Source organism: Athene noctua, chromosome 4, assembly GCF_965140245.1.
Source record: "Athene noctua chromosome 4, bAthNoc1.hap1.1, whole genome shotgun sequence".
Classification (NCBI taxonomy): Eukaryota; Metazoa; Chordata; class Aves; order Strigiformes; family Strigidae; genus Athene; species Athene noctua.
Window position 1 is genome coordinate 65135197 of NC_134040.1, and position 17705 is coordinate 65152901.

A 17705-nucleotide genomic window follows, 5' to 3' on the forward strand; every position below is an offset into this window, starting at 1 on the left:
AGTGTGTGTTGCAGTGTCAAAGAAAGGCAACAGGATGCTGGGCTTCATCAACAAGGGCATCACCAGCAGAGATGTCATCATCCCACTCTACTCAGCACTTGTAAATCCACACCTGGAATACTGTGGTCAGTTTTGGTCCCTGCTATACAAAAAAAGATGTGAACAGGCTGGAGAGGGTCCAGAGGAGGGCCACAAAGATCAAAGGACTGGGAAGCCTGCCACACAAGGAAAGGCTGGGAGAACTGTGTTTGTTCATCCTTGAGAAGAGAAGGCTTAGGGGAAACCTTATCACCGTGTCCCAATATTTAAAGGGTGGCTACAAAGATGGAGACTCCCTTTTCACATGGAAAAGGTGAGGGGTAGTGGGTACAAGTTACCTGGAGAGATTCCGATTGGACAGAAGAGGAAAATTTTTCACAATTCGACCAATCAGCCATTGGAATAATCTCCCCAGGGTAGGGGTAGATTCCCCCACATCAGACACTTTTAAGATTTAGCTGGGCAGGGTGCTGGGCCATCTTGTCTAGGCCTGCTTTCACCCAGAAAGGTTGGACCAGATGATCCTTGAGATCCCTTCCAACCAGGTATTCTATGATTTTATGAAGATCGGGCACTAGAAATTACACTGAGCACAAGATGCAACTGAAATGTAAGGTGTCTCCTCTTAGTAATTAAGCGTATTTGATCTGCCCAGTTTAAGTCTTACTAGATGTCTGACTTTATTCCCATTCTCAATCCAAAAAGGAAGGAGCTTTTGAGGGGTTTTATCTTTCTGGCAGGAATGATAGTACTAGTTGTTTTTCAGACAAGACAGAGAACAGAAAAGTATCTATAGAGTTGTTGTATCTATAGAGTATCTATAGTATCTAATGGAATTTATAAGAGTCTATCTGTCTAGAGCATCTGTAAGAATATCTATATAAAAGATTATCTTGAGTTGCAATTGCTGGCATTTTGCCAATGAGGTGAACAGGTAACGGGCAATTTGGTTTCTTGTAAAGTCCTTCCCTGAACATCAGACTGAACTAGTATCTTTTAGTTGTTCTCAGAATATTGAATTGAGTCTGTCATTCCCTTTCTTCTTGCGTCTAGTGCAGGACGTGAAGAATTCAGGTTACTGTGGGAAATTAGTGTATGCTACTGAAATATGGGGTTGTCTTTCTGTGGGAAATAGTGCTATTTACATGTCATGTAACATGACACCGCAGTGTCTCTGCATACCGACCAGAACACAAAACAGAGGCAGTGTTGCCAGACACGTAACTGTGTGACTTCACTGTGTAAGCAGGAGACGGGTGCTATTCTCAGCACTAGCTCAGACAGACAGACAGCACTCAGCTTACGAGACAAGTTAGCAAATTATGCACCAACACCAGATTTTGATTCATAATAATTGTGGGACGAGTTAGGAAATTATGCACTAACACCAGATTTTGAATCATAATGATGGTGGTGAAGCATAGATGTCAAATCCAGTTTCTAGCCCTTGTGGGCACACATGCTCTTTAACTTCAGGCTGTGTCAGCTGTGTGGTTTACTGCCCGCAAGCCTGCCCCCAAAACTCCTGCAGCCAGAAGACATCAGGTTTGTTTACACGTCTTCATTAATCTAGCTGCTTTTGACTGAGATAAGTTAGGAAACACTTACCAAAGCAGGTCAGCTGGCAAAACTGAGAAGCAATACAGTTCTACCAACGAGACAGAGTCAAGCAGGTGGGGCTGGGTCAGTAGTTACGACCTCTTGCATTGGTATGCTGGAGCTTGGCAGAGAGCATGCCCATGCCTGCACTCCCGTACATGTTGCAAGGTGTAAAGGGAAGTCAGGTGCTTGAGAGTTGAAACAAAGGACTGCTGAGTCTCCTGCCTGGGAAGGTATGTGCGACTGATGTACTTCATGAAGTGCCCCAAAACATTGTGACTCTTTTTAGGAGAACATTCCCCAAAAGATGTAATTGTTTACTGTAGGAATTCATACTTTCCCATCAATATGTAATTCCGTAGAAGAATACCGTTGAAGCATGGGGCAGTTGGGCCAATACTGGCACAGGACATGAAACACCAAATGAGATGTGTTTGTAATTAAGCAGAAGCCTAATCTCTATGCTCAGGCCTTGAGGTGAAAGATGTCTACATCTCTTAATTTTATCTGGGAAATTAATAAAATGTAGAAATTAATTATTTTGTAATCCCATTTTGTTCAAGAATGCCCTAGTTTTCTGTCCTGTATGATACTTCTGTACATATTTACCTAATTGGTAATAATTGAATATCTGCACTGGTGTTAGCTTGTGGTACTTTTCTGTCAGTGATCTACTGCTGCTGCTGAAGGAAGAGTAGGTAGCTCTTATTGGTTTCTACCCAGCTCCAGGATGGCAGGTTGTTGGGCAGGATGGGATGGAGAGGAGGGCCTGGACCATCCCGAAGAGGAAGAGGGGAGAGAGATCTCTAGCAGACCTAGAGCACTTGAGGGACATCTCTCTGTGCAACAGTCAGGAACCTCAATTCCCTGGCATTAATACAGTGCTCTGATATATCAGGAGTGGTTTTAAACATGGTTTTGACAGCCTTGGGTCACTCCTGTGTAATCAAAGCTCACAGTGAGGTATTACCTGGTGTTATCTCAGTGCAAGGCTACATTAGGAGTTTTCACCTTTTTCAGCAGAAGGACTCTGGCATCTGACCTAGACTATGAAGTACTTTGCAAACACACTGCTATTCTTGTTGGGTGTTTTGTGTCACAAGGTACTAACAGTTCTTAAATAAATGTTATCATTAATTATAGGTAATTATCAGGTACATTTTAGTGAAATGAGGGTATCTGTTCAGTTATCATATGATCTTTGTTAGAAAAGAACAAAGGTTGTTCTTGGCAATGATAATCATTTGCTGTTTCATGAAAACACCTGTGGTTTGTTCCCATTCCATGCTCAGAGACCACGATAGGGGTGGATTAGAAGAGGATGAAGGGCTACACGGAATGGTAGATGCTGAACTCCACCTTTAGCAGGCTCACAAGTGTAACCGTGAAGAATTAACCACACACACTAAGCCTGTAACACACACACACCCCACACCCCCCCTTCCCCTGCAAGGACTGTAACCTTTAATAAATTTTCAGTCAGTTTCATTTGACACTAGAGCAGAGGTCTTCGTGGAGAAAATGAGAGACTTCTGGTTGCTTGGTAATTTTTGATACTATTTAAAATACCTCTCAGTATGTCTTCATACAGTTGACCTTAAAATGAAGATTGGTGTATTAAGTAGCAGCTACAGTTGTGACTATGTCTTCTAGAATGGCGGCTTACCAGCTTTTTAAATATTGAAAGACATGTTATGCCTGCTTATAAGGTATGATATTCCTCATCTCAGGAATTTTTGGAAGGTGCTGCTGTCATCTGAAATATGTGAAATATCAGTTGCAGTCAAAACATATTGCAGAGCATAAAATCATATCACCTTCTGTTCACAACTGTTATCTTAAGAAAATGGTATTCGTAAAGTTGGTATGTTCTTTTTTCTGACCAAAATAGGTGGATTAACTATATGTACCCATAATTCCCAGGAGCACATAATATATGTGTTCTCTTGAAAATTGCCTCATTATTATAGCTGTGTGCCAAGGGCAAACTGCTAATTATGCAGTAACAGAAAAACATACCAGTAACGCACTCTTCAGGTAAATCCCAAAACAGTGGAGAAAGAAAGGAAGGGTTAGGAGAGAAGAGACTGGCCCTCTGAAAGAACGTTGTAAGTCTGCAGGCAACATGCAGCCCATTATGTATTTCTGCAAGGCTTATCTCATTTTCGCGAGAGCTCCTGTGCAGAGCTTCAGAACAGGGCAGTCAAACCTCCAGACCCTGGGAACCACACACATACTTTATCTTTACCTGGTTGAGAGCCATAAGACCCCCATCACAGACCTCAGGAGCTAGGGGAGTCAGCAGCTTTGGGACTAGGGTATAGGCAGGAGGAAACGGGGCTCCTGGGGCCTTACCCCTCAGTGAAAGGGGGGCTTAGGGTGGGCTTGCAATTCTGTGAAGCTCAGAGTCCCTGTTTGGGTCCCTCTTTCTTTCTGCTATCCAGGAGGAAAAGGTCTGCTGAAAACTCTGGTTCAGAAGGAGCATACATAACTGCAGTAGGAACTGGATGTGCCTAGAGGTGCTAAAACTTAAGTGCTTCAAATAACAGATTCAAACGGACTTTACTTCAAGGATAGGATATATTAAGATTTAAGTGGATGCAAAGGTAGAGAGGGCTTCTTGCAAGCAATGTGCTTAGCCTTTCATGCTAAACTTCATATACAAGCAAAAGCCTTCAGGGAGGAAGGAAAATATTTCCTGCAGCCAAAATGTAAGGCAGGGGATTGTTGATGGTGAACAGAAATGTCTTTCCTGATGCTGGCTCAGGGGTGCATGATTGTTACCATCCTGAATCTTTTGCCTGGGAAAGAGTGCTGAAATAGGCTTTGCTGTTGAATGTGGCTATTCTAGCACTTGCTGGAGCTGCATCTTTTTGCAGTCTTCATACTGTTTTGAAGGAGGATCCCCCAGTGAGAAGGCACCCTGCTGTCTGCGGTGCTGTTAGGCTCTGTGTGCGTTCCCTAAGTGGAAATATCAGATGAGTGCAACTGGGTACCCTTCCTTGCTGGTACTGGTTAGGTGCTGGGGAATGGGTGTGTGTATGGCAGCCAAAGTTTGTGAAAAACATTGTGCAGTTCTTGAGAGCCAAAGCTTAGAGCAATCACAGCAGTTGTTCAGTAAGCAAACTGACTTCTCCAGTACTTTCTAGCCATGTCTTTGTGTGCCAAAGATCATAAATCCCTGTTTGTGGCTGCAGTCACAGCTGCAATGAGATTTGCCAGCACAGATACCCCGTGCTGCCCTTCTAACATGTGCATGTTCTCAAAGAGAAGGTTTGTTTATATCAACCTTTTGTCCACAAAGATCCTTATATCTGGTCTGTGTCCTGCAAATAAAGGGATCACATGCTGTAGTAGCCTCCCTAAAATAAGGGTTAATGGGTTAATGTACACTGCTGCACCCTCTTCTTAATGATGGCACTGCATGTTCCTGCTGTTAATTGTTTAGGTATGAAAGCACATGTATTTGTACACTGAGAAGTTTCTGCTTATTATAAACAGTTTCCCTGTTTGTTGGCTTTCTTTTTAGCAGCTGCAGTTTAAAACCAAGGCAAGCCAAAACTTACCATTATTCTCTGGCACATGATAAGAACTTGGGTGCCTGTTGTTGCCAGAACAAATCAAACAGGGGGGCTGGTGTTGTTTGCTTAGCTGACTATTTTTGTTTAGGTTTGGGGTTTTTTTGTTTTTGAAGTCTGTCATGCCAGTACATTCAGTCCCTATCCGAAGTAATAATTTGCCTTATCACTGAGGAGCCTTGCTGCCAGGTTTACAGAAGGGATTGCAGCCAGGCAGCCAGCAGGGCTGCCCTCTGACAGGCATGGATTCTTCGAGAAAAATGCTCAAGAAGGGAGCAAAGGTCTAGGAGGAGGTCAGTGGGGAGGTGATGTGGGCAGTTGCTGTCTGCATGGTTCAGCAGCAGCCTCTGGTGGGCCCTGCTTTGAGCCCTCAGAGAGGACTTTTTCTGTAAAGTATTGTTGCTGTTTGTCACTTTGTCTCTTTAGGTTATGTTGAGTTAGTTTTTCCAAGCTGACTCATTTAACATTGAGAGTACATTTGTCTCCACCCTCCTATGCAATCAATTCCCTTCTTTCTTGCATTGTGAGATGCTGGCAGTAGGAACTGCCTTACATAATGAGTTGTTAAGAAAAGCATTCCGTTTTCTAAAAACACAGCCACAGAGACATGTGATTTATGTGTCTCTCCCAGGTAGGTGACTGTGAATGGCGAGTCAGGGTGTGGTCTCAGCTTTTCCTGGGTTCTTCTCCCCTGTCTATAGCCAAGATGTAATGGCAGTCACAGAAACATGTAATTATGTAGATTTTTTCCATGCAAGTCACCTGGGTGGATTTCAGTTTACTTTTCCAAGTATTTGCCCTCTCTCTTCCACCCTGCACAGGTTACTCCTTTAGATTAGTCTTTGTCCATTACACTGCTCTAACCTTCCTATTTACCTCTAGCCATCTTATCTTTGCCCCTCTATGCAGGACTGACCTGGTGACAAATTATGGCTTGTAGGATGGAGAACATTTTGAATCTGATGCCCTGACCTGTGCCATGGAAGTAGAGCAACAAGAATCATAAATGAAACGAAGTTCTAATGACTCTTAGATGTAGAAAGCAGAACTTTAATGCCATAACGTGCATATGGAAACAAAAGTTCTTTCAGTCCATGAGCCAAGTATATTAGCTTTTCCTGTTTCCTGGGACAGCATCCAGCAGCCTTAGAAACCAGAAAAGGACTACAGTAAGTTCACAGCAATTGAGTAATCAAGCTGAAAAAAAATTACTCCCCTTCTGTATCTCAGGCATGCCCTCTCAGCTACAAGGATTCTTTATTTTGTTCTCTTGTTCATTTTTTTTTGTATCAGCTTTTACTGTGAGGACAAAGCCCCTTCAACTCATGAGGCTGGTGGCTTTCTGATACTAGCTGGGTCAGATAATAGTTTTTGCTGTAGGAAATAAGGTGCAAACAAAATTGTGCCAATTTTGAAGTCATTTTCAAATGAAAGGATCAGTGGCTTCTTATCAGAGAATACACCATGGATAATAAGGAATTTAAGCCAGCCTTGGAAATCTTTGTGCTTTTAATATTTGTGTCTGCAAATGCCAAGACACCCATCACTAATGTATCTTACTAGCAACTAGGGAAGAGGCAGAGCCTCTGCACTGTGAATTGACTTATTTTTATTGCAGTAAGCAAGTAGTTCCCTCTCCTGTAGCTTCCTTAGCCTGTCTCCTGAAGTGCCTGGTTCTTTGTTCAGCTTAGGAGGTTCAGCATAGTGTGCTTTGTTTCCGGTAGCTTTGCAGAGCAAGCAGTTTTCTACCACCTGAAGCTGTGAGGTACTCCTTCCTGTGCAGCTTCCCAGAGGGGACCTGGGCCCACGTCCTGCAGGCAGTCCACAGGAAGATCAGCGGGCAGAGGTCACCGAGTTCTCAGCCAGGCTTGTTTGCTGCTGCAATTTCCCGGTTCAGCTGAAAGAACTGTGCATTTGGACATTGTGTTCAGCACGTTGCAGTGTAGGCTGATAAGAGTTCAGCTGTGACTTCCCATGACATACATGTATATTTTTAATCAAAGTGATCAGCTGGCTGTCTAATAAGAAGAGGCTGGGGGTGGTAGGGCAGAGTTGTCACTCACTGCGCTTGTCACTTTGCTTGCATCTGTCTCTGAACTGTTTCAGTGTTGTAAAATTCTCCTCTTTCATGGTCGGTGGCCATGAGAGATCATTTTATCTGTTGTGAGGAATGTGATCCCAAGCTGACTGCTTGTCTACAAATTGCACTTTCTCACATTGGCTCAGTGCCTTCCTCCTGGCCTGAGAGGGTTGCAGTTAGAAAGTGTGAAGATTTCCGTTCCGTTTCTGTACCAAAGCTTTCCTTTTCATCCTGCACCTGTTGCAAGAAGTGTATTTGCACTGGGGATGACTGCAAAGAGAAGCCACTAGGTAATTGCAAAGAAATTACTAAGGGTCACTTGGATGTTAATGACTTCCAGTCATTAAGGCTTTGACAGGACTCCTGGAAACAAGATTCCACCATGAATTCCTCAGGCCCTTCCACAGTCTCCAAGCTCTCTGCATTCAGAAAGTTTGAGTCATGTACGGAGGGATTAATATCTAATAAAGTAACATTTTTATTGTCCTGCATTATGGTTAGGAACCACCTAACCACCATGAAATGATTACTCTCTTGGGAGCACTACTAACAGTGCACCATGTTTTATAAAATGTATAGGTGTTTCCTTCAAAAAAACCCACCCTGAAGCTTCAGAAAGTGTAAAATTGCAAGAAAGTCAAGTGACCACCATTCTGAGAGGGCTACTGAGCATCACAGAAAATAAGTTTTCCTCTAAACTGTTGTTAGCTTTTGATGGATTTATACCCCTTGGGTTGAAAAACTTGGATTTTTCCCAGGACTATGAAGGTGGGTTGGGAAGTTGCAAATTTACAGACCTTTCTCTTGTTGTTCTGAATGATCCTGGTAACTAAACATAGGCTTATGCTTAAATTTTGTTTCCCTTCACTATCCACTTGTGCCACTCCTAACATTGTTCAGACTGGCCTGCAGCAGGACAGGAGCATGTTTGTGCAGCCTGGACACATACAGGGTGGTTAGACTCAAAGCTTATGTTGCAAATGAGGGGCACAGCAGTGAGCTGCACTGATTGAGCCCAGCATCCTTGTACCTGTCTGTGCATAAACAATAATTTGTGTTTCTTGATGTACACACAGCTGGGTGCAGGAAAAAGCCCTGGGACTGGCCTGAGAGGGCTGTGCTTTGGTCAAATACAGTCAGGTTTTAATACATGTGCTCAGGGTTGTCTTTTAGCCAGGATCTCCCTTGCTTCTGTGGCACATGCATCTTCCAGCTCTAGGCAGAGAGATGGAGTTACTCTCACCCAGCTCACTCATCTCTTAGTGCCTCCCAGCCAGAGTCAGTCTCTCCGGCCAAGTTATCTTTTTGCATCACCTCTCCCGGGAGCCAGGCTGGCCACCTGGGGCACTTGTGCAAAGGGAGGAGGACTCCTTTCAGTCATTAGCTGAAGAAGAGGAACTATTTCTAGAGGGTTTTTCTGGAGGGTGACTCTGCCAGACTGCCTCCCTTGCCAACACGGACAGCAGTTTATCTTTCAGTGGAGTAAAAAGCCACGTGCACCAGACATGAATGGTGTGGCCTGTTCCTTTGCTTTACTCAGCCCCTTCTGATATGGTTGTTATTTTTGTAAGGCTAAAGGTGAACTGCAGTCACTTCACTTGAAGATGCTTTAGAAAGCAGAAAACATGGTGGATGCAGATGTATGGAGTTCAAAGGATAGTAATTTTGCAGAGGATAGATGTTTTTGGAAGGTAGGAAAGTGTGAAACCAGTGACATTTTTGGTAGGAAATATAAACAATACAGGGAGTACCAAGGGCTCATTTTAAAATTTTTTGAATCGTTTTGCTGATAAATGAATGCTTTTTCTTCAGTGTTTTCCATGGCAAACATTTTCATCAGTCTGAAACAGCTGAATTTTTAAAGGGCCTTTGTGCAGACTGTTTTATAAACGTAAGTGTTTAGAGGAGCAGGAGAAATTTCATTAAACATTAATATTTAGGAATGTTATTAGATTAGCAGAGTTTTGGAAAAAACTTGATTTGAAAATAACTTGTACATGACCGGACTCTTTCTTGTTTGCTTGCTCTCCCATGCTCTGGCACTTGAACTAACTGGTGCAAATGAAGAACCTAGTGACCTGTTGCACAGCATGCCTTACCCCGTTCCCACAGCAGATTAGCTGGCACAACCATTCATTACTTGATGCTTTCCCAGAAAACCCTTTAGGAACCTACTCCCAATCCTCCCCCTTCCAGGAGGGAGGCCAAGAAATAATTTCTGGGCTATCCCATGGGGCGAGAGTCCTTTGGAACAAGTTAAAGCAGCTGACAAGCGGGTGTGGCAGTGGAGGCAAAGGACACTGCTGCTTAATGAAGAGCAGCCACAGCAACTAATCCAGGTCTCCTGGGAGCTTGGGGTGTCCCTCTTGATGGGAAATGTGCTTGCATGCTTATCTGTTGGCTGAGATCAGGAACTCTGAGAACCTGAAGCTCTGAGAAGCTTTTAGCTTGGTGCTTAGTTTTCTCGTGTCCCAGCATGTTTAAGGAAAAATTCTGGAATATATTTCCTTCTTAACAGATTTTAACTAGCTTTGTTTAAAAGGTAACTTGGACTCCAAGTTACAGGAAGGAACAGAAGAGCTACAATGCAAAACCCAGTATATTCCCCACAGATATGCCAATAAAACTTTTATTCCTAGGCCAGTACAAAATATAAAAGTGGTAAAATGAAGTCAGCTGATAGCAACCTGCTTCTCTTTTGGACAAGAGGAGTATTCGTTAAGAGAATGAGTAAGAAAATTCTACAAATTACATCTGAGCAGTTTATGTAAGGCTTGGTGTTCCTAAACAGAGGCAATCGTAAGTTGTAAGAATGTTAAAAATTCACCATCGTCTTTGATGAATTATGTCAGTAGTTAGTTATCCTCACCATTTAAAAACGTCTCATTTTTAATCATAATTTGTCTGTCTTTGACTCCCAGCCATTGGATCTTGTTAAGCTTGTGAGTACTAGGTCAAATATTAATGTTTCCTGCATGCATAGGCTGTTTTCTTTGAAAGGCACTAAACATGTGGGGTTTAGTTCTGGTGTTCCTTTCACGGGTTGTCTCTGCTCAGTCTTCAGTTTTTCACAACTTGCTTGAGAACGGGACTTCCTGAACTGATCAGAGTCTTCTGTAGCAACCACCCCAGCAGGAAATACGGACATAACACACCTTTTTCCATGGAATATCCATGCTGATGCCTCTGAGGACAATGTTAATTTCTTTAGCTACACAGTCACTCAGGGCTTCTATAGAAGTGGTGATCTTGCATTATATTGTATCCCCCTCATCGTGCGTATAGTTCCCAGATTTGACTCTTATATGGAGATACCAAAACTTCTAATGATGACTTGCAAACAATATACAAAAAAACCCACCAGTGTTATTTTACATTTCCTTTCAGATCATTGATAAAAGCATTGAGTGATACAGGGCTGAGTACCAGCCTTGAAAAGTCACTGTTAGTACTTACCCACTTTCTGAGGATTCCTCTTTTACTATATTATGTTTTTTGACATATTAGTTGCTCTTTCTTCCCCTTTGTGCTCTGTTGGACAGGACCTATTTAATTGTGTCTGCTTTGTATGGACATGAAGGGCTACAGTTTCCAAATATGGTTTCTGTTTACTTGTGACTTGCTTATTTTATGTGTGTACACAAATCTTCTGGCCTGCAGGAGATTTTACAGGCTATTTATCATTTATAATTGCAGATGTTTATATGCACAGATACTCTAAAGAGAAAAATACATGTATCAATGCATGTATTACACATACATTAAAATTGCATTTTAAATTTTGTATTGGTGGTATTTTGAAAGGTATGTTCTTTAATTTTCAGCCTGATGATATCTTCACTTTACATTTCATGTTTCTGCCAGGGGGAAGTTATTGCGTAACTTAGTAAACGTTGTGGGAATACATTGATGGTATTGAGCAGAACTCCAGCATCTCAAAACCCCTCAGATTTTATCAGACCAGGCAAGAACTTTTTTCAAAAAATAGTACCTTATTTGTGTATGACAGTGCAGTGAAACAAGGGATAACTGCTGTTCAGGAGGCGGACACAGCCACATCCTCGTAAAATCCATTATCTAGATCACATATATCTGGTATCCTCTGGTGCTGTTCACAGATCCTCGTCTCTTGTTGTTTTATATGCTGAGGAAATTACTTGGTGTGCAACTTAAGTATGAAAAGGAAAGAAAGAGGAGAAAGCAATTCTGTAATGATGATTGACAGGAGACTTCCTTTCCAAACGTGTGTTCATTCTTTAAATGTCGATGGTGGTGGAGAAAAGTGATTATTCATATTTAGTTCCAGACGGTGTCTTTTTTAATTTGTTGAATCTCATTTAAAAATTTGCAAATCAAATAGTTTGAACCCAGGTGTTGCCTTGGCATACATGCTGAAGTGTAGTGATATGTGTTGGTATTTTAGGGGGCTTTATAATTTTTGTTGTTACTTGTTGTCTCTTTTCCTGAAGTATTTGCAATACACTGAGGAGCACACAGTCAGTGGAGAGTATGCTGTGTTGGTCCTGAGAGAGGGGATTTTTTCCCCACCCTCTGTATGTTTGGTGGTGCCATAAATAGCCACTGCAGTGCATTGTTGCTACCAACAGATGAGTTTGGCCTTTCTGAGCAATAGGAATACAAGAATTGTATGACACTTGCAGAAGAGATTATGTTTTCCATGTTTAACATGGGAGAACAAATCAACAAGTACAAACAAATCCAAACAAAAATGTTGTATAATCACAGGTTTTATATGTGATAACCCAGTTTGAATTATGCAAGTTTAAAAGGGCATGGGGTGGGAGGGGGTGTGTGTGTGTAGGAATTCCCGCCTCTGTCAACTAGCAAAATTGGCTTTAACATGAACATTCGTGAGAAGGAAGTGGATTTGTTTGGAGATAAGACTGCAGTTTTCTGGCAGCTTTTGTCTTCCTAGTTTGTGCCACAAATACATTGCTTGTGGTCCATACCCATGAACAGGGGAGGTAAAGAATTAAGGAGTTGTGTGCTCATTTAGCAGGGTGACATTCAGAGGGCCCACTGTGATGCAAATGCAAACTGAAGTAAGGTGACATGCACCATGGGGCAATTTCCCCCTGTTTGAGTAGCAGATACTACTATTCTTACCAACGGTTGGCTACTGTGTCCCAAGGTACTTTTAAAAATGTCACTCTCTTTGACATTTCTCCATGTTAAAATCTCTTATTGCAATATCTGCAGCTGCTCCAGAAATGGTTAAAAACTTGGGAAACGAGCCATGCTAGCAAAAGTCCCCCAGCTGAATTTTTCATCTTCAATCCCCTTCCTTTTAATGGATATTGAAGTTGCATGCCAGTGGGTGTGCAGGGAAATGTCAGCTAGGGTACCTCTTCACAGTCGTGATGTTTTTTGGCAATGTTATAGGCAGATGAGGAAGGAGGGGAGAAAACTGATACCCCATTAAGGGGACTTCAAAAGAAGAGAACAGAAACAAAAGGTGGATCTGAAGGTGCTGATATCACAGGGAGCCCTGGGCAGGTTTAATGTTCTTCCAATGCAACTGGTTGATTTTAGCATGATGCCATGAACAAACTTTCTTCACTGACACTAGTTTATAAAATAATTTTTCTGATTATTACAGCATCTCTTTTTGTTAGTGAATTCTTTGTTGAGGATCTTAGTACTTTTAAGCTCATTTATCCAGACAAGTCCCATGGAAGTTACAACAAAATAGCTAGAGTATACATTCAGAGTACAGCAGCTATTTGAGTTATTCCATTTCTGTTTATTCAGCAAGCTGCTCTGGAGAACCTTGACTCCTTCCCTGTGTAGATGGGTCCTTAGTTAAATGTGGAAAACTAATTTTTTTTATTGGCATCCTGATGGTAACGCTCAGTTTATAGAAGTGTAATAAACTATGAATAATTGTGTGTGTATAAAAAAAGACTGGCCATGAAGAGGCAGTTTGATTTATTGTTGAATTGTGAAACCATACAAGGTGCTTTTGTTTTATACTGAAGCAGTTTTATGTATCAGAGTAAAATCTTTCTCTCATGGTTTTAGTTGCTTAAGAGCACATACAGAGCATTTAATTTAACAGGAAGTCATCAAGATACTCATTTAATTGCCACAGATAAGAGCAGCCCAGATCCGTGATGGCAGAATGCTTTATCAGCATTGCTGACTTTCCTAAAAAGGGGCCCTGTGCTATGCCTGGCGTGACTGTGGCGCAGCAGAACAGGCTTGTGCTGAGGCAATGGGCAGAAGCATTACTAATGCAATTCTTCCAGTCAGCCTGCTGACGGGAGCAAATATTAAACAGTTCAGCGTACTGAAGCGGAGCCACTTCTCAACTGACCTCTGCGTCTCTAATTCATGCCACTGCTTTCTGACGCTGCAGCTGCCCACTGCCCCTTTTTTTTGGCAGAAAACGCCCCTATGTCCTGCTGGAAAATGTCAGAATCTGTTAGGTGTCCCTGTGAAATGTCTGATACCCTTCTGCTAACCTGTGAGTGCTGCTTCTCCAGAAAGCTGATTGTAGCTCATGTTTAATTCACATGATCTACATCTATATGGAAATCTTAAATGTACAGGTACTAAGTTCTTGACACAGCTTTCTTCTCCCAGGCCAGTGCCATCCCTCACTGGGGTTAAAGGTGATGGTGCTTTTAATACTGACTTGAATTTTTGAAGATTGGCATGTCTGACTGTGCCAGAATTAGCCATTAGGCTTTTACCACCTAAAATGTTGAAGGGATCCATTCCCTTATGCCCCTTTATCAGTTTGAGATTGTCCCCTTCCCTATCACATAAAGTGTGCGATGTGGTAACATTGTTTACAGGTAGGGCAGCAGCAGAAGTGTTTCTGTTCAGTGTTGGGCAAGGTTGAAGGCAATTCCTTAGGTGTTCTGGGCAGAGGAGGTGCAAAGGTGAAAAATAAAACTTTGGGTATGCTCCTTCAGCCATCAAACATTTCAGTGCAAGACCTTCTTAGCGATTTTGTCCTGTTTGTTTTCCAAGGCTGCCACATCCTGGAAAGTGGCACATCTGTAGTGCTCTTCCAGCCCCGAATTTCCACCAAATAAAATGGTGTCATTCATTGTTTCAGAGCAGTACTTGGCGAGCAGCTACAGACAGAAGCAGGAGTGCTTGCGGATGACCCACAGGGAACATCAGTACAAATAAATTCGGCTTCTGCCACACTTAACTCTTCATTTCAAATGTTAAGGGAAGAGTTTTTGTATGCTCTTCTTCGCTGTGTGTCCAAATAGGTTAGCCAAGTGGCACGAACCCACTGAACCCCAGTAGCATCTACTGCAACGCAAAGGGATGGCAAGTTCAAGGGAGCAGTTGTACCAACACCTCTAGACCCCTCTATGTTCTGAAGGCGTGTGTAGGCGGTGGTGTGGCCCGGTGCAGCTTGCCGAGGGGCAGCAGCCTGGCGACGGTATGGTAAAGTTTGGGGTCGGCTGGGTGCCTGCCGAGCACCCTGCCCGTGGGCACCCAACCCGCCCCGGAGGGCACCCAGCGCGGTCGTGGGGAGGGAAGTTGTGGGTGACTACACTGCACCCTGGGTGACATTTAGGAAGGAGGGGTGTGTGTTATAGTTCCTAAAAGGGATACAGAAGACCTTGTGGGGTGTGTTTGTTAGGTAGCCTGTAGTAATTACCCCTCAGCTTGTGGCATTTCTTGCAGGTCCAGGACCAGCTGGATATCATAGACCTCTTTGGGTTAACCGGGGCCGGGGTGCCTCGCTCCCCGCCGGCAGCGAGAGGGGGCCGGGCCGAGCCCGGGCCCTCGGCGGCGGGGCGGCTCGCCGTCAGCCGCCAACCCGGGGCTGGCGGCCCCTTCGCCCCTCCCCGGGGCCGGGCCGGGCCGCCGGCCCCCCGCGGCGAGGCGCTGGCTGGCGGCGCTGCGGGCGCGGCGAGAGGAGAGGCAAGGGAAGCAGAGAGGAGAGGCGGGCGGCTGGCTAGCTGGCTGCTGGCTGGGCGAGCGGCGGCCCCATGGCCAGCATGGCTTGCGAAGTCATGCCCCTGCAGAGGTACGTGTCCGGCCGGGGCTGACCCCGGCCCAGAACGCGGCGCGGGGCTTACGCCGGGCGGCCCTGGGGCACGGGGGGAGCCGGGGCTCCGGCCCTGCCGGGAAGGGCAGCGCCGCTCTGGGCCGGCTGCCCGGGCGGCGTAACAAGTCCGTTTATTAACGGGGGTCTGAGGGTGGGGGAAATCTCTGGCTTCTTCCTGCGGGGCGGGGGCAGGGCGGCTCGGTGTGGCGCCCCGAAATCCACGCAGCCCCTCTCCTGGCGGCGAGCCTGCCGCCGGGTGGGAGCAGCTCAGAGGTTTGCAGGGATTTAGGTGCTGCGGGCCTCCCTCCCGGATAGCGGCGGTGGTCTGACGGCTCCCCGCGCCCCAGCAAACCTTTCCCCCGGCGCTTCACTGCAGCAGCGGCCGTAATGCGGTAAAGGGAGCCCGGCCCGGCTTGCCCCTCTGCGCACCCCACCTAGAGCTGTCTGCTTACACACCCAGCGTGGTCTGCCTTTGCAGCAGCGTGGGCGAGAGGTTTAGTTTTCGGAGGAAAAGGGCTGTTTCGTTTCCAGGGCTTGGAGACACACCTCCCTTCAGCACCAGCTGTGAGTGCGTACCTGTGCTGGCATGTGGTCCTGCCACAGTATGGCAGGGAGAACTGCAGCCAGGCTTTGAAATGGCAGGGTACAGACCCTCTGCGGGGGGCGGGGAGCGTACACAGTCCTCCTACCGAGTCACACATTTTTAATTTTTTTGTATTGCTCTTTCAGCTCTCAAAATTAAGAGGTTTATAACTCCTCTAACCTTATTCGAACGGGCTGGATATCAATCTTTATGTAATCTACAAAACAGTAAATAAGTAATTTAGCGTGCCGTTTCAGCACTGTGGTGGTGCTGTTTCAGCAGTAGCGGCAGAGTTGCTGCTTACTTGGACACAATAAAATAGCAACTGAAATTGCTGCCTACACTGTTACTGTCTTGAAACAGTAAAGCGCAGGGTCCTCTGCAGATAGAGGTGGAGGAAGTCTCTTTTGCAGTAATGCGGTCGTGGGGTTCCATGTTGATGACTGCAGAAAAGCAGAAATGCAGTTTGAATATCTTAAAGAAGTAGTCATAGTGCATCATTCCTATTTGAAGGACCAGTCTCACATAATATTTTTAACCTTTTTGTGTTCCTGAGGATCTGACTGTGGTAGCAGCAGAACAAGTGGTTGTTATTGTGCTTTTGACTGTTCACCCCAGGGGAAGATAGGTTTCACAGGGTAGCTCTAATTAGACTCTGTTTTTTGTTGTTGCAAGGATTAACTCTTGATTAGTTAGAAATGCACTCTGCACTTCAGAAGTGAAGCTTTTTCTTCAAACTCCCATTTTCTTCAAACTCCCATTAAGCCTTGAACATGGAATTGTTTGAGTTTTGCAGTTTAAAAAGAAGATTCATAAAATTCTGGCTGCTTTTCCACCTCCTTGATCTATTTTTAGTATGTGTATACTGTATTTTCAGCACCTAATTTTCTTTGGACCTAGGGGCAGACAAGCACAGACTCCCGGATCCCTTTACAGTGGCATCCTCCAGATTGCGCCTTTATTTTCCTCTTCATGGAACGTTGTCTCCTCCCTTCTTAGTGCAGAGTTTTGCTGCAGAAGAGGGTCTTGCTGGATTTGAGCATTTTTTGTCAGCTTCAGGAGAGGTAATGCCTGACAGTAGTTAGTACCAGTGCGAGTAGCAGTATGCTTGTGGTTCCTGTGAGGTGGACAGGTGCTGTTCCAGCTGAGGGCATGGGCAGCTCTCAGTGCACGATTCCTGTTGCTGGCTCTAAAGCAGACTAGTGGCAACCTCCAGGTGCTGCGGTGTGGGGCACTTCCCAAACCAAGAGCATCTGTAGTGCTCTCTCAAGAAAGGGAATGAACTGCCAGTAGTAATTGCACTTGATTCCCTTCCTGGGTGGGTGAACTCCCTCCTGCCCATTTCCTGCAGGTGCCCCACTCTGTGTGCTCTGTGGGCCACAAGCTGGCCATGCTGTCCCTACCATGGGAACTCTCCTGTGCATCTTTGTGTGACTGGTTTGCAAAACTTCGGAGAGGGAGAAAGGCCCCATTTAAGAAGCTGTGACATTTAAATAGCATTTGTCACTAGAGCAGCAAAGTTTTATTTACCAAGGTATCTGTAAGCTGTGAGTCTGTCATCTTAAAAATTGTATAATGTGCTTGCATAGAGCCATATGTACTATACAGTGTGATTTTATTCTATATATAGATGTCTGTGGCATGGCACATGATGGGATGTGGTGGCCTGCTGTGAGGGAGTGACAGTGGGGATTGTCAGGGTTATATTTCGTTGCATGGGAAGAGGTGGAAGGCTGAGTGTGTTGAACCCTCCACTGCAATAGGTACTATATTGCCCAAGCACTG

General features: G+C 44.6%; 1 protein-coding gene across 9 annotated transcripts in view; it reads left to right on the forward strand.

Moving 5' to 3' along the window:
• The window catches only part of FAM13A (family with sequence similarity 13 member A), a 168775-nt gene that overhangs the window by 92382 nt on the left and 58688 nt on the right, over nt 1-17705 (forward strand). For 2 of the 9 annotated variants that reach the window (XM_074905587.1, XM_074905588.1), the window contains exon 1: nt 15181-15316. The exons of the other annotated variants lie outside the window; for them this stretch is intronic. In XM_074905587.1, the coding sequence (XP_074761688.1) occupies nt 15279-15316 (38 nt within the window). In that variant the 5' untranslated portion in view covers nt 15181-15278. Of the gene's footprint in view, nt 1-15180; nt 15317-17705 lie in introns of those variants that run through there. 9 annotated transcript variants of the gene reach the window in all.